General features: G+C 42.7%; 1 protein-coding gene across 1 annotated transcript in view; it reads left to right on the top strand.

The window, feature by feature from the left end:
* The first annotated feature begins 1,619 nt into the window (after window positions 1-1,619).
* The window catches only part of astn1 (astrotactin 1), a 2,216,244-nt gene continuing 2,200,159 nt past the window's right edge, over window positions 1,620-17,704 (top strand). Inside the window, exon 1 of the mRNA XM_060829548.1 lies at window positions 1,620-1,914. Coding sequence (XP_060685531.1) covers window positions 1,620-1,914 — 295 coding nt within the window. The remainder of the gene's footprint in view (window positions 1,915-17,704) is intronic.

Below are 17,704 nucleotides of genomic sequence, written 5' to 3'. Positions count from 1 at the left end.
AGGAGGGGAGCCGTTTCCCACGCACTCTGTCCACCTGCGATGGAGGAATGTTAGCCCCAGAAGAGATTTCCACTCACCGTATTCGCTGACTGCAAATAAGCATCCTCGCACAACGTAGGAATGTGAAGGAATCCACATAGTTCCCTCACCCAATATACTCAGATCCAAAACACTCAGTGGGATGCTAAGTAGTCAATTTATCTCACTGATTTCGGAGAAAGTCATACTCAATGCTAATACCTGGCCCGTAACGCCTAGGTTTGGGAGGAATGATTCACTTGATGCCACAGGTACTGATGTGAAACCAACCAGCCACACACACACATATACACACACACACATACACACACATACATACATACACATATACACACACATACACACACGCAGACACACACACAGACACAGACACACATACATATACACATACACACACATACACGCACATATATACACAGACACACGTACACACAGACATACACACATACACACACACACACAGACATACACACATACATATACACACATACGGACACACACACATACACACATACGCACATACATACACACACATACAAACACGCACAGGGCAGGCGATGGGGGAGGGAGTAAGCATTGACCATTGCCTCCCGCACTGCAAGTGAGGTTAGCTTTACTCTCACTTCCCGGACCCTCCTCAGCTGGGGAGGGGGAAGGTGTGTGTGTGTGTGGGGTGGGGGGTGGGGGGGGGGGTTAATGGCTCCGGATCAGTGTTAGGGTGAGTGCTGGTGGTGGGTAGGTGAGGGAAGACAGGTGGGTGAGTGAGGGTGAGGAAATAGGGGCTGTCACTTACCAGGGTGGATGCGGACAAGATCCAGGATTCCTCAATGGGTGTAGAGAGCTGGAGGTCTGCTCACTTCAATCCAGAGATGGTCTACTCTCCCAAAACACCGGCTGATTTCCTCTCTCTCTATCGCTGTCTGACTCTCCCTTTTCACACGTGGATTGTCCCCTCCCTCTTTCCTTGGGAACCGCTCAGAAAATAAGACAATCGCGCACACACAGGGGAGGAAAAAATAAAATTAACAACCGACTGGTGCTAACCAAACCAGGCTTGCGTCTCAATACCTCTTCTTTAAAAATCCGGGATCAACTCCAAGCCGGAAGGGCTGAGGTGGGGGTTTTGGAGGTGGGAGTGGGGGATGCTGCTGGTGGTGGGGAAGAGAGGTAGATTCCAAAGACAAGGAGGAGGGATCAATCCCAGAGCCAGTGCCAACCTTCTCCTCTCTCTCTTCCCCCCCCCACCCCCCAACACCCCCCTCCCCCCACCCCACTCCCCCTAACTCCTTGCTCACTCCAGCCGTGGGTCCTGCCGTGGAGTATTTGAATAGAGTTGCAGTCTCGGCTTGCTCCCAGGTTATCAGCACGCAATTGGCTCCCCACCCCCGAACCATCCTTCCTCACCCTTCTCTCCCCACCCCATCCCTCTACGAACAAGCCGACTGCTGGCCGAGCCTTATTTTGTTTGCAATTTGTGTGTGAGAGAGGCTGGGGACTAGCATTTGGGCTGCTGTGATATTTGATTTAGAGAGAGAGGGGGGAGGGAGGCGGGGGGCATGTGTGTGCTGTTCTGGGATATGATGGTTCCACTACCACTACCACCGCCGCCGCTGCTGCTGCTGCTGCTGATGTCGGGGGCCGGGTTAGCGGCCGGCCTCGATGCAATGGACGGGGAGATGCCCGCCAAGGACGGCGAGTGCAAACTGAAGACGGTGAGCGTGTCGGCGCTGCCTTTCCTGCGGGAGAACGACCTGAGCATCCACACGCCGCTGTCGGCCGAGCCCAAACTCCTCTTCTCGGTCAGGAACGACTTCCCCGGCGAGGTGGTGGTGGTCGATGACCTGGAGAACACCGAGCTGCCTTACTTCGTCCTGGGTGAGTGTCAGCTCCTCTTGCAGCTGGTTCAGGAGGGTCTGTGTTGTCTCTGTTTGTGTCTGTGTCCATGTGTGTGTGTGTGTGTGTGAGAGAGAGAGAGACAGACCCTGAGGTCTGTGTTGGGAGACAACATGTTAGTTCCATCCCTGTCTCCCTCTGCTCCTCTGGTATAGCTCAAGCGAGGTTGCCATTGTGATTTTTTTTGTTATTTATTTATTTGTGTGTGTATCTCTCTCAGGCATTAAGTGTTTTCCTGTTCAAAGCAAGGCGGGGGCAGGGATGTACAGTATGGTGTGTGATGGAACAGGGCAGACGATGTGTTCCCCTCAGGTTCTGGCCTGGCCTGTGTACTGCAGCGGTTTCAACTCTGGACTTGGAGGAACAGGGTCTTCCCTCCGCTCCCCCGCCCCCGGCTCTTCAAGTCCACGGCGCTTGCTCAGTGCTTTCCCTTTCCGGACTGACAAAAAGGCGTCTGGAATCAGATGAAGGGGAGGCGACTCCTAACGGGGTCCTCTCAGTCAAGTCGGTCCACTCCAACCATGCTTAGACATAGCGATATCTGAACTCGCTGCCTTGGAAAATAAACAGAGTGAAAAAAAAACACACACACACTAAATGAAAATCAATCCATTCCGCTTCATGGAACCTGGTTTTGTTTAGTGGGAACAGGGTTCAGAAGCTTATTTGGCTGTTAAAGCTTGCACAAGGCGGGCAGACCATCCCATGCATGTGCATATTAACAGTTGAAGGGACTCTGCACCCAGCGAGCTTGAGTTGGAGTGCACTTCCACATGTACACAATCAGGAATCACTTAGCAACACGCCCACCCGCAGAAGTGCTGAAATTATTGACATGACAAGTTCCTCCTATTGGAATGGGGGGCCATTGTGAAGCTGAGCTTAAAGCAATCAGTTTGAATAATAGTCCAGCTAGATGATTAACAGTTCAACCAACCAGGAATGACAACAGCAACTTGTATTTATGGAGATCTTTAAGCAACCAGTGATGTTGTAACACACCCATGGAGCAGGTGGGAATAGAAACTAGGTCTTTTGATCCTAGAGGTAAAGGTGCTACCATGTGCTACAAGAGCTTTGAACTTGTACTTATATAGTGATGATAACGTGCTAAAATATCCAAAGGTGCTTGATAGCTGTATTATCAGACAAACATTGATGCGATCAGTGATGAGACACTAGGATGGATGAGGAAAATCCGGCTCAGTGAATTTTATTTTAAGGAGCTTCTTAAAGGATGAAACGGAATATGTGATGAGATGGTTTGGAAACAATTCCAAAGTTTAAGGCCCAGGTGGATTGAGCCATGATGTCAAGGCGCCAGTGTTGGGCTGGGTAGATTAAGGCAGAGCATGACTTGAGGCCTGAATTAAATCCAGAATGCACAAGAGGCCAGTATTTGAAGAAAGTTGAGTTCCTGGAGAAATGGAAGAAGTTGCAGAGATGGTGAAAGTATGTTGAGGAAAGTTGAGTTCCTGGAGGATTGGAAGTAATTGCAGAAATGGTAGAAGTGTGTTGCTTTATAACAAGCCTAGTAGACTACAGTGATTTAATTCTCATATCAATGAGACTGTGACTCCACTATGCATGACTGCAAATCAACAGAAGTTACAGTTTTATGCTACAATTCAATGTCAAACATTGGGTTAAACGCACAGGCATTTATTTCAGCGAGTGACAATTTGAAGTGGATTTTAACCTTTCTTTGAACTATTCACTCTACTGGGTCGCCCATAATTACAAAAGCAAATTTAAAAATAACAATAAGAAAATCAGATATCATGTTGACATCTATTGAACTTGAGCCTGAAAACAACCAGTGACTGACCATCACTTTTCTACCAATTGCACTTACCTGGACTATTGCAGGAATGCTTGTACACTGATTTAAAGGGGATCACGCAGATTAACAATAGTGCATATATGTTACAGATTAACTACTAACCAAGTGCCCAAACAGACTCATCTTTAAAAATGAAAAATGCACTCACATGTACTTTCCTCAATCATTGCTTTCATGAACTTCCATTCACACATGCTGTGCTGTTAATTTGGTGTTCAATTGGCACTAACATGTCAAAGTGCCTGTTGTGCTTCCTGCCAGGGGCAACAAAAAAAAAGTTGCCTGCTCCTGCTGGAGGAGAAAGTGAGGTCTGCAGATGCTGGAGATCAGAGCTGAAAATATGTTGCTGGAAAAGCGCAGCAGGTCAGGCAGCATCTAAGGAACAGGAGAGTCGACGTTTCAGGCATAAGCCCTTCTTCAGGAATGAGGAAAGTGTGTCCAGCACCTTAGCCTGCTGGACACACTTTCCTCATTCCTGAAGAAGGGCTTATGCTGGAAACGTCGAATCTCCTGTTCCTTGGATGCTGCCTGACCTGCTCCTGCTGGAATCAAGATAGCATTGAAGATCTCCAGCCAACTTCAGACTTGCTACAATCTGTCACAGCCCAAATGTACAGGCTCATCCTGGTATACAGCTTGAGTGTCCATGATACTTGATCGAACAAGCTACAGAATCTGAAGACTTCCAGAAACTTGGAACATGCTTTTGAGTTTTAGTTGAAATGTGAGCATCAGGTTCAGTCAACACAGCAAAATAACATAAAATGATGCTCTCCAAAGCTGAGTTACCAGTTATTGTATTTTGGTTAAAAATCACACAACACCAAGTCATAGTCTAACAGATTTATTTGGACGCACTTGCTTTTGATGTGCTGCCTCTTCATCACCACCTGATGAAGGAGCTGTGCTCTGAAAGCTAGTCCTTCCAAATAAACCTGTTGTTATGTGATTTTTAACTTTATCCACCCCAGTACAACACTGGCAACTCCACATCACGGTATTTTGATGACAGCAAAAATCACTGAAGCATTAACTTTGCCATTGCTGTTTGAGGGACATTTTTAAGTGCAAATTGGCAACCATATTTCCTCCACTGCAGAAATGATAAGAGTTGCTCTGCAAATACTTTGGGAAGTCCTGGAGTTTTAAAAGGCTCTGTATAAACGCAAGTTAATCAGGCTACAGCAAAGTTATTCTTATACTTTATACTGGCAGGTTAGTTATAACACATGATTTACTTCAATACAGATTAGTTTGAATAGTTCAAATGCATTAATTTGAGTTTACCACTAATGTAACTACAGATGATAAAAGTACCTACCTCGGAATTTTTGAAATGTAATTTTAAAATCCATTTTACATCTAAGTAAACAATTAGCAAGGTAGAATTTGCTTGGACTATTGCAGGGCACCATGCATACTGAATGTACACTATGCACATACATTAGTTCTTAAATCACAGGTAAAGATCAAGAAGATATTATTGGATGGCACTATAATGGTGTACTGCATAGACTTATGCATCTTTCAAATCCAAACTAACAGTAGGATTCACTCTTGATAATATCCTTTCTCCTACATAAGGGCTTGTGGTCACCTTCAAATAATAGACGCACAAAAACACATAGCACCATAGCAAAATCTTAATATTAAAAAATACCTCATAACTACATGTGTAAATGCATATCATAAAATGAATTTAAGCAGTAATTTCATCTCTGGGTTCAAATGGCAAAAGAAATCACTTAAACTTCACTCCAAATGTGTGAAACCATTTCAACTGTTGATTGCAACTAACCAAAATGTATACTCTAGTATATCAAATTAAAACTGGTATTAGATATCACTTTAAATGATGGATGAGTGAGCAATCTTTTGCAGATTTGCTTGGAGTCATTCTCTGGTAATGTAACAGTAGAAGGTACTGCTGAAATTCCTGTATGGGAACTACTGAGATTGAACTGTTTTACAACATTTGCAGCTTGAATTCAAACAGCAACCATCATATGAGCAATGAATACCGTGGTTTATTTAAAATCATTTCAACATTGTAGCATCATCTGAAAAGTGCATTAATATAAACTTATTTCTGAAACTTTAAGCAAACACCAGGATTAATGGCATCACCAAGATTTTAGAATTTTCAATGGGCAAAGATGTCAAACTGATGATAATTTTAAAGATATATTGGTTGATTATATATCCAAATGTAGTAACATAAAGAATTACTAACTTATTTTAAGTGATAGAAATCAGATACCAATGTATTATTTGTGAGTAACTAAATGACTGCATATTTATCCCTGCTTCATCCAGTCATAGAATCATAAAGCATGGAAGAGGCTCTTCAGCCCATTAAGCATGTACTGACTTAACTACATGAATCACATTTTCCAACTACCTATCCATATACATTTTAAAGGCTGTGGGGTTTCCAACCTCTGCAGCCATCTCAGACAGTGCTTTCCAGATTTTCACTGCTCTCTGAGTGAAAACAATTTGCCTCAAATCCCTTCTAACCTTCTGTGCTTCAGTTTAAAACTGCCCCCCTCATTACTGACCATTTAACTAAAGGCAACACATGCTTTCTATTCACCTTGTCAATGCCCCTCATAGTTTTAAAAACCTCAATCGGTTCCTCTCTCAGCTCTCTCTGCAGTAATTCCTAATCTTTGCTGTAGTTTATTAACATGTTTCAAATTGATAATAAATTGATAAATTGGTGGATTTTTTTGTGAAATAATAAAGTAAGCAATTGACTCTAATGGCCTACAGATGGCACATAATTATACACATTCACAAGTACTTAATTTTTTTTCCAAGTGTTTTAAGATAAATTTTAAAAATTACTTTTTTATAATAAAATGATATATGTTGTTTTAAAGCACAACTTTTTTAAAAAGTATACATGTTGGATAGAATGTTAAAACATAGCTGGCCTGAGACTTGTGTGATCAAGACGTTCTGTTGGGTCACAGAGGGGCATGGCTCAGTAGCAGGGCATTCAGTCTCTCCAGCCTGTTCTGCCATTCAGTGAGATAAAACTGATCTAAAACTTAACTCATCCACCCCCCACCCCCAGCCCAAATGGCACCACTTCACTTACTATCCTTGGCTCTCAAAAAGCCATGAATCTCAGCTATAGAATTTATTTTTTAAAGTTTAGCTAGCATTTATTGCTTTTCATGGAAGCATGTTCCACATTTCTACCACCATTATTGTGAAGAAATACTTCCTGTCTTCACTTCTGAATGACCTGGCACTAACTTGAAGATTACTTTGTACACTCTTGCATCAGCCAAAAAAAAAGTTTGTCTCTATTTATCGTATAAACCCATCAAAATCCCCTAACTTCTATATTCTGGTGAATACAAGCTTGGTAAAATAACTTTGTCTCATAATCTAGCCCTTGGACTTCTGGTGACACTCTGGTAAATTGGTACTAAATTATTGCCAAAGCTTGGAAGATTTCTTGTGAAGGAATTTTAATCTTCTCTCTCATTTCTTGTACAGAATCGCTACAGATCCAAGAACAATTATCAATAATTTCAAATATAAAACTGGTTACTCTCAATGAGTTTTATTGTCTTATAAATTGAATTCAGATTACTTTATCAATGAGTTTTCAGTTGGGTAACACTGATGCTCTTACACTGGTTATCATCAATATCTGCATATCTAGTGCTCATTATGGTATCACTGAGTTCCAGATAGATCATAGATTCAGTACTTGTCATCAAAGATTTGTTGATGTGTTTTATATCTAATACTATTTATTATGATTGAGTTTTTTTTAGAACAGGTTTATTATATTGATCAAAATTTGTTAGATCATGAATTCTAAGTTAATTATGTTTCCTCAAATTATTCATAATTTTCAGATTTTAAATTAACAAACAAAATTAATGTTCAAGGGATGTCCTTGTTAGGTTGGCTAAAGTCACTTACCTAAAGAATACAATAAAATGTGCCATAATGGTCACTGAAAGCATTTGTGGTGCAATGTGGCAGCAGCTTAACCTTTTTAACTGCTGGAACCTTCTGAGATTTTCTATTTTTAAAAGGTGAAATCTATATATGCACAATAGCCTAGTAAGGCAGATTGGTCTGAAGCCAATCCCCATTAAGGTTTAAGGATTGTCTCGGCATACACTCTATGTGGTAATATAACCAGGAATTATACTTATTGAATATTGAAGTCTGCTAGTCTACTGAGCACTAATTGAGAATTTAAAATAAAATGAAAATCTATTGAAACATTTATGAATTACAAATTGCAGTTATATTGCTAAGTACTCCTGCTATGCAAATTATATGCATTGTATATAAATTTATACATTATCAAAAGTAAATTACTTGAGATGGAGATATTGTGCAATGATTTTGATTTTTATTTTGCCTTCCACTGAGCTGTTGCATGTTTTGGAGAAGTGGGATATAAGAATCTAATTTGTATTTAATTCCTGCTGTTGGTACTACAGGTAATTCCCAATCTCTTGCTCTTATTGACTCAGCATGGGCCTGGACTAATGCACATTTTATTGCCGCGCAATAAGCATTTGCTTGCGATAAGAAATTCAAAGTGGATAATAAAACCCAGTCACCAGAGTCAGGCTTATTGGTGTTAGAAATTGCTGGGGTAAAAAAATTTGAGATGTTGCAAGTGTCAGAGGTCATTAAAAAAAACAAGAAGAAGACAAAAGCAAAAACCATTTGTCTGCAGAAAAATTAACTTTAAAAAGTATAATTTTTCTTCTATGTTAAGGGTTAACATATGCTCAAGCTTCCCTGATACCTCAGTCGATTTATACATTGAGAAGCTGAACAACAGAGATCAGATGTCCTCGCTTTGATTATCAGCCTGTGCTGAGGTAGTTTGATTCCAGTCAGAATGACTGTGCAGGTGCTGCAAGTTGCCTCAGTGCCAGGCTCATTAGCCAGCAACCTGCTGCAGAAGTGCACACAGACAGATGTTGCTTTAGGCTGTATAATACCCATCAGTACTTTTCCCCATTGATAAATATCCTGCTGAATCTCACCAACATGGCTAAGATAAATAATGTCCAGTTGCTTGAGATACTAGATAGCCAAACTTCAGGAAGGAATTAATAATTTGAGAAAAGAGGGAAAAAAGTTGAAAGAAAAAACACTCTGCAAGTTTAAGGTGATGAATTAGGCTATATTTTGTGATGAGGTGTAGTCAATGAATTAACAGAAATTGTGCAAAACCAATTGGAAAATTGGGTAGATTTTGTAATACTAAACATCAGTTCACTTTATACGCTATATACTTTGATGGCTTCATCATAATATTCAACTGAAGAGTAAGTGGTATCATTTTATTATGCACCCAATTTCCTGATATTCTCATGCATTTTGTGCTGAGTGATCTTCACATCCACTTACAAAACACTTGCAGTGTTGCTAGGAAACTAGCTACACACAGAAGTAACTTTAAAGGAACAAACAAGAAGAATTCAGTCCGCAATCATTTTTAAGATTATTTCTACACATTGTTTTTTTCCTGATTTTGTTCTTCAGCTACTTAGGTTTTCAGGAGCTTTAATAACAATTCATCTGCTCTGACCAATATATTCTCTGTTTCCAAAATGTTTGTCAGTAGGAACATTTCATCTTTTCCCCATCTGTCTGCTTTCCAGGGGGGAAGAAGCCACAGTGGGAGGGGTGTCAGGTGACCTCACACAGACAGAAATGAATCATCTTTGCTTAGTCATCAATACACAAAACAAACAGACACCAAAGTTGTTATAGTAGAGCATGCAAAGATGAACCACTTTTATGACCAGCAAATCATTCAGAAATGTCCTAATTACACTCTGCCTGCTTGGTGTAAATGGAGCACTCTTACATTTTTCAATGCAGGACTTGAATGCATAATCTCAGCAAACGTTTTGTATACTGCATTACAGATTGTCTTTTTGGTGAGGTACTACTGAGTATTTTATTGGCTGTTCAAATAGATGTAAACCATCCTGTGGCATGATTCATAAAGAAGAAACAACTGTCTAGTATCCTGGTCAACACTGATCCCTTAGCCACTACTCCCAAAACAGATTAAGTGGTGGTTTATTCCAATACTGTTTGTGAGACACTGCAGTATGTCAGGTTTTTCTGCTTTCGTCAATATTATATAAGAGCAACAATAAAAACAATTTTCCCACATCATTTTTGATACCCAATGCATTAAAACAAAAATGAAAAGACAGATGTAGGTAACGTTAGACACACCAGGTTGCAATTAGATCACAGAGTCACAGAAATGTACAGCTTGGAAACAACCCTTTGGTTCAACTTATTCATGCCTACTAGATATCCTGGATAAATCTAGTCCCATTTGCCAGCTTATGGCCCATATCCCTTTAAATCCCTCATATTCATATACCCATCCAGATTCCTTTTAAATGCTGTCATTGTACCAGTCTCCACCACTTCCTCTGGCAGCTCATTCCATACACTCAACACCCTCTGCAAGAAAACGTTACCCCTTAGATCCCTTTTAAAGCTTTCCCCTCTCACCCTAAACCTATGTCCTTTAGTTCTGGATTCCCCACTCTAGGGAAAAGACCTTGTCTATTTATCCTTTCCATGCCCCTCATGACTTTATAAACTTCTGTGAGGTCACCTGTCAGCTTCCGATGCTCCCAGGGAGAAATAGAAAATATGCCTGAGGGAATTGCGGATGTAAAATATGGGCTAACATAACACAGTCTATGCTTAGGCTTCAGCTATTTACACTCCAATCCATGACTTAGATGTGTGGACCAAGTATAATGTTTACAGGTTTTATGATGATAAAACATAAATTGATAAGGTAAGCTGTCAGAAGGATGCAAAGAGGCTGCTTTGGGAATCAGAGAGGATAAATGAGTGGAGAAGAATGTGGAAGAAGGAATCTAATATTGAGCATTTAAGAGTCATCCACTTTGGTGGGAAATATAGAACAGCAGAATATCTTTTTTAATTGTAAAAATCTTGGAAGCATTTGTATTTAGAAGGACTTGTGTGTCCTTGCAGGTTATTCACAGTAAGTTAACCAGCATCCGAGGATGCTGCCTGACCGCTGTGCTTTTGCAGCACGACACTCTTGACTCTGCGTTCCAGCATCTGCAGTCCTCACTTTCTTCTCACCCACAAGTGTGGCAAGGAATTAGGAAAACACTTAATGTGTGTTAGCCTATAAAATGAATCAATTTTAGTGTACAAATCATGACATTTACTACAATTTCATAACGCCTTGAAGGGACCACACCTAGAGTACTGTGGACAGTCTACATATGTAAAAAAGGACCTATACCCCTTTGAGGGGAGTGCAGTGAAGGAAATATGTACATTGCACTTCAAGGCTGTCTAGACAGTGTCAATTATACTTCATTCATATTGCTACAGTAACCATATTATCATGCTTCAATTTGGGCGAACTGCATGATATAGTACATTTATTGTATTTGTACCTGTTGGTTAAAATCTCCCATAGAGATTGGGACATGTTCAGTGTGAATTTAGTTTGAGCAGTCTTGACCAAGATCCTGCTACTGACATTAAAATAAAGCAATGAACCATTCAGCTCAACCAGTCCATGGACTGACCAAAGCACAAATCACATTCCATGTAATGCAAGAATAGTTTTCAACAGGTTAGATCACCTGAACCTCCTCCATTGTATATCCTTTGCAGTTCCAACTTTGTAAAAATAGTTTTCTTTCCATTTATCCAGTTTTATTCATTACCTTCGGTAACTTCTCCTCAAATGCCCACATACTTCTCCTCATTATAGCCCCTATTCTTCATTTACCCAGATCGTTACTTGCATTTTCGGGGAAGTGTGGGCTCACCTTTTCTCTATTCATTGAAAGAAACAGCATACATTTACTGAGCACTTTAGATTCATTAAGACGTCCTAAGACATTAAAACGTCAGATGAGTCTAAGCAAAATCTGGAGACAAGGGACATCAGGAAACATTAGGACACATTAAATGAAAAGTTTGGTCAAAGGTGTGGTTTTGATGGAGCATCTTCAAGGAGTTGCGAGAAATGGAAAAGGCAAAGGATTTTACAGAGTAATTTCCAGAGCTTAGGGCTGTGTTCGAAGACATGGTTGCCAATGGTGGAGCAATGAACATCAGAAAATGTAAAATGGATTTCAAGACTAAGATGAGGATTTTAACCTACGTTGTACCTATCCAGCTCCTTCAATGCAGACAGGCTTTGTGTCTGTTTCAGTCATAATTTCTTCCAGCTAAATGTGGAAAAAAAGCAAAGCCATCTTTTCTGTTCCTGAAAATTCCTACATGTCTCTGGTCTTGAAGGGACCGATATTCTGATAGACCTGCTCAGGATAAGCCAAGTGGTGCAGAACCAGAGCACACTGTTTAACCCAGGCTTAGCTTGTTCTTCAGATTCACCAAATGCCTTCATTTTCTCTCTGAAAGAAATGGTGATTTCTGCTCTTATGTTTCTTGCCTTTTCATTCAAATACACACTTTTGTGTTTATCATCATGATTCTGGAGTTATCCAGTATTTTCTTCACAATCCTTCATAAATTAAAGTAAATCCAGTCCACATTTTCACTCACATTAGGGCCTGTATTTGCATCACTGCCATCCCTGTTAAGTTCCATTGGATTCCTGTGGCATTACTGTGCTCAAAGTCACACTTAGGGTTTCAGCTCTCTCTGTTTCTACAGCCTCCTCCAGTTGTATAATCTATAATTCACCCTCTCACAACTTCAGACAGCTATATGTCCCCCATGTCTTGCTTACTCACTGTAAGGTGACAGGGATGGAGGCAGGGGGTTGGTGAGAGTTGGGGTGGCAAGCTGTAGCAAGTGGTGTGCCTTAGCAATCAGCGATGGAGTCCGAATTATTTAGAGGATACGGTAAGGTGAATGTATTACACCAAGTTTGTGGATGATCCAGAAGAAGGTGGGAAGGCAGGTGGTGTGGATGACGCAAAAAGTCTGCAAAGCAATGTAGACACTTTAAGCAAATAGGCAAAAACCTGGCAGATAGAATATAATTTGGCAAAATATGAGGTTATGCACTTTGGCAGGAAAGATAGAGAAGCAGAACATCATTGAAATGGAAAAAGGTTATAAAAAACTACAAAGAGAGGAATTTGGGAGCTCTTGCCCTGAATCAAAAAAGCTGGCGTTCAAGTTCATTATGTAATGCAGAAGGTAAATTGAATGTTGGCTTTTATTTCAAAGAGAATGGACTATAAAATGGGAAGGTCTTGCTAAAACTATGCAAAGCATTAGTCAGACCACAGCTGGAATACTGGGAACAGTTTTGGGCTCCTTACCTAAGGGCAGAAATTCTGGCATTAGAGTTAATCCAGAGAAGGTACACTGGACTGATGTTAGATACAGAGGGACTGTCTATGAGGAAAGGCCTATTCTCCTAAGAATATAGAAGAATGAGGGGTGACCTGATTAAAACATACAAGATTCTTTGAGAACTTGAGAGGGTAAGGGCAGAAAGGCTGTATCCCCTGGTGAGAGAGTTTCAGACCAGAGGGCATAATCTCCGAATAAAGAGTCACCCATTTAATTCAGAGATGAGGAAGAATTTCTTCTCTCAGAGGGATAGTGAGTTTGTGGAACCTTTTGTCACTAAGGGCTTATTGAACCTGGGTCATTAAGTTTATTCATGGGTTGAGATAGGCTTTGAATCAGTGGAGGAATCAAGGGTTATGGGAAAAGACAGGAAAGTAGAGTTCAAGATGATGTTAAGTAAAAAATGAGGTCTGCAGATGCTGGAGATCACAGCTGCAAATGTGTTGCTGGTCAAAGCACAGCAGGCCAGGCAGCATCTCAGGAATAGAGAATTCGACGTTTCGAGCATAAGCCCTTCATCAGGAATGGGAGAGAGTAGACAAGCAGGCTAAGATAAAAGGTAGGGAGGAGGGACTTGGGGGAGGGGCGATGGAGGTGGGATAGGTGGAAGGAGGTCAAGGTGAGGGTGATAGGCCGGAGTGGGGTGGGGACGGAGAGGTCAGGAAGAGGATTGCAGGTTAGGAGGGCGGTGCTGAGTTGAGGGAACCGACTGAGACAAGGTGGGGGGAGGGGAAATGAGGAAACTGGAGAAATCTGAATTCATACCTTGTGGTTGGAGGGTTCCCAGGCGGAAGATGAGGCGCTCCTCCTCCAGCCGTCGTGTTGTTATGTTCTGCCGGTGGAGGAGTCCAAGGACCTGCATGTCCTCGGTGGAGTGGGAGGGAGAGTTAAAGTGTTGAGTCACGGGGTGATTGGGTTGGTTGGTCCGGGCGACGCGGAGGTGTTCTCTGAAGCATTCCGCAAGTAAGCGGCCTGTCTCACCAATATAGAGGAGGCCACATCGGGTGCAGCGGATGCAATAGATGATGTGTGTGGAGGTACAGGTGAACTTGTGGCGGATATGGAAGGATCCCTTGGGGCTTTGGAGGGAAGTGAGTGTGGAGGTGTGGGCGCAAGTTTTACATTTTTTGCGGTTGCAGGGGAAGGTGCCGGGGTGGAGGTTGGGTTGGTGGGCGGTGTGGATCTGACGAGGGAGTCACGAAGGGAGTGGTCCTTGCGGAACGCTGATAGGGGAGGGGAGGGAAATATATCCTTGGTGGTGGGGTCCGTTTGGAGGTGGCGGAAATGGCGGCGGATGATACGTTGTATGCGGAGGTTGGTGGGATGGTAGGTGAGAACCAGTGGGGTTCTGTCTTGGTGGCGGTTGGAGGAGCGGGGCTCAAGGGCGGAGGAGCAGGAAGTGGAGGAGATGCGGTGGAGGGCATCGTCGATCACGTTTGGGGGGAATCTGCGGTCCTTGAAGAAGGAGGCCATCTGGGCTGTGCAGTGTTGGAACTGGTCCTCCTGGGAGCAGATGCGGCGGAGACGAAGGAATTGGGAATATGGGATGGCGTTTTTACAGGGGGCAGGGTGAGAGGAGGTGTAGTCCAGGTAGCTGTGGGAGTCAGTCGGTTTATAATAGATGTCTGTGTTGAGTCGGTCGCCCGAGATAGAGATGGAAAGGTCTAGGAAGGGGAGGGAGGAGTCTGAGACAGTCCAGGTGAATTTCAGGTCGGGATGGAAGGTGTTAGTAAAGTTGATGAACTGTTCAACCTCCTCGTGGGAGCACGAGGCAGCGCCGATACAGTCATCGATGTAGCGGAGGAAAAGGTGGGGGGTGGTGCCAGTGTAGTTGCGGAAGATGGACTGTTCCACATATCCTACGAAGAGGCAGGCATAGCTGGGGCCCATGCGGGTGCCCATGACAACTCCTTTAGTTTGGAGGAAGTGGGAGGATTGAAAAGAGAAGTTATTCAGGGTGAGGACCAGTTCAGTCAGTCGAAGGAGGGTGTCAGTGGAAGGGTACTGGTTGGTGCGGCGGGAAAGGAAGAAGCGGAGGGCTTTGAGTCCTTCGTGATGGGGGATGAAGGTGTACAGGGACTGGATGTCCATAGTGAAAATAAGGCGTTGGGGACCGGGGAAGCGAAAATCCTGGGGGAGGTGGAGGGCGTGGGTGGTGTCCCGAACGTAGGTGGGGAGTTCTTGGACTAAAGGGGACAGGACCGTGTCAAGGTATTGGGAGATGAGTTCGGATGGTTTCATTCATTGGTGAAGCAGACTCTATAGGCTGCTTCTACATCTTATGGTCTTAAGGTGCTGCCATCTTGAAATTGCTCCTTTTCACTGCCAATAATTTGTTAGCAAGATTTACAATAACATCATTATGTCAGAGACGACAGGATCAGTTGGTTTGAAATGTCAACAAATACACAGTTTCCTCAGGGTACAATTGAGAATTGAATTGGATTGAATTGAATTTATTGTCAGATGTATTGAGGCACAGTGAAAAGTTTTGTCTTGCGAGCAATACAGGCAGATCACCCAGTTAAATAGCATAGTTAAGTAAACAATAGATGAACAGCGGCGAATGCTAAAGAGTTTGTGAGTCCATTCATTATTCTAACAACAGCAGGGTAGAAATCATTTTGAAACCGGCTGGTGTGTGTGTTCAGGCTTCTGTACCTTCTCCCCGATGGTAGAGGTTGTAGAAAAGTAATGCCAGGGTGGGATGGATCTCGGAGAATGCTGGCAGCCTTTCCTTGACAGTGGGCATGGGAGATGGATTCTCTCGATGGGAGGTTGACCTTTATGATTGTCCGAGCTGAGTTCACCACTCTCTGTAACCATCTCCAATCTTGAATGGTACAGTTGCCAGACCAGGTAGTGGTACATCCAGATAGAATGGTCTTGATGGCACACCTATAAAAAAGTTGGCAAAGATATTCACCATCATGCTAAATTTCCTCAGCTGTCTGAGGAAGAAGAGACATTGTTGGGCCTTTGTTACCAGTGCGTCCACATGAAGATTCCAAGGAAACTTGTTGTGAAGGACTGATTAGGGATAGTTCAACATGGCTTTGTGCGTGGGAAATCATGTCTCACAAACTTGATTGAGCTTTTGAAGGAGTAACAAAGAGGATTGATGAGGGCAGAGCGGTAGATGCGATGTATATGGACTTCAGTAAGGCGTTCGACAAGGTTCCCCATGGGAGACTGATTAGCAAGTTAGATCTCACGGAATACAGGGAGAACTAGCCATTTGGATACAGAACTGGCTCAGAGGTAGAAGACAGAGGGTGGTGGTGGAGGGTTGTTTTTCAGACTGGAGGCCTGTGACCAATGGAGTGCCACAAGGATCAGTGTTGGGTCCTCTACTTTTATCATTTACATAAATGATTTGGATAAGAGCATAAGAGGTACAGTTAGTAAGTTTGCAGATGACATCAAAATTGCAGGTGTAGTGGACAGCGAAGAGGGTTCCCTCAGATTACAACAGATCTTGACCAAATGGGCCAATGGGCTGAGAAGTGGCAGATGGAGTTTAATTCAGATAAATGCGAGTACTGCATTTTGGGAAAGCAAATCTTAGCAGGACTTAATGGTAAGTCCTAGGGAGTGTTGCTGAACACAGAGACTTTCGAATGCAGGTTCATAGCTCCTTGAAAGTGGAGTCGCAGGTAGATAGGATAGTGGAGAAAGTGTTTTGTATGCTTTCCTTTATTGGTCAGAGTACTGAGTACAGGAATTAGGAGGTCATGTTGCAGCTGTACAGGACATTGGTTAGGCCACTGTTGGAATATTGCGTGCAATTCTGGTCTCCTTCCTTTCGGAAAGATGTTGTGAAACTTGAAAGGGTTCAGAAAAGATTTATAAGAAAGTTGCCAGTGTTGGAGGATTTGAGCTACACAGAGAGGTTGAACAGGCTGGGGCTGTTTTCCCTGGAGCGTTGGAGGCTGGACCTTATGGAAGTTTACAAAATTATGAGGGACATGGATAATGTAAATAGCCAAAGTCTTTTTCCTGGGGTCAGAGAGTCCAGAACTAGAGGACATAGGTTTAGGGTGAGAGGGGAAGAGACCTACAGGGCAATATTTTCACACAGAGGGTGGTACGTGTATGGAATGAGCTGCCAGAGGAAGTGGTGGAGGCTGGTACTGTTGCAACATTTAAGAGGCATTTGGATGGGTATATGAATAGGAAGGGTTTGGAGGGATATGGGCCGGTTGCTGGCAGGTGGGACTAGATTGGGTTGGGATATCTGGTCGGTATGGACGGGTTGGACTGAAGGGTCTGTTTCCATGCTGTACATCTCTGTGACTCTTTGACACTCCCAGGAGCTTGACACTCTCCACTCATTCCACCTCTGTGCTGGTAATATGTAGGGGGGGGGCATGAGTATCATCCTTCCGAATGTCAATAATGAGTTCCTTGGTTTTGCTGGCATTAAGAGCTAAGTTGTTCTCAGTGCACCATTTTTCCAGATCTTCCACCTCCTGTCTGTAGTCTGTTTCATCACCATCTGAGATTCAACCAACTTTGGTGGTATCATCACCAAACTTGTAAATGGCATTAGTCTAGTATTTTTTGACACAG

Source organism: Hemiscyllium ocellatum, chromosome 9, assembly GCF_020745735.1.
Source record: "Hemiscyllium ocellatum isolate sHemOce1 chromosome 9, sHemOce1.pat.X.cur, whole genome shotgun sequence".
Classification (NCBI taxonomy): domain Eukaryota; kingdom Metazoa; phylum Chordata; class Chondrichthyes; order Orectolobiformes; family Hemiscylliidae; genus Hemiscyllium; species Hemiscyllium ocellatum.
This window is presented reverse-complemented; position numbering and strand designations above follow the sequence as displayed.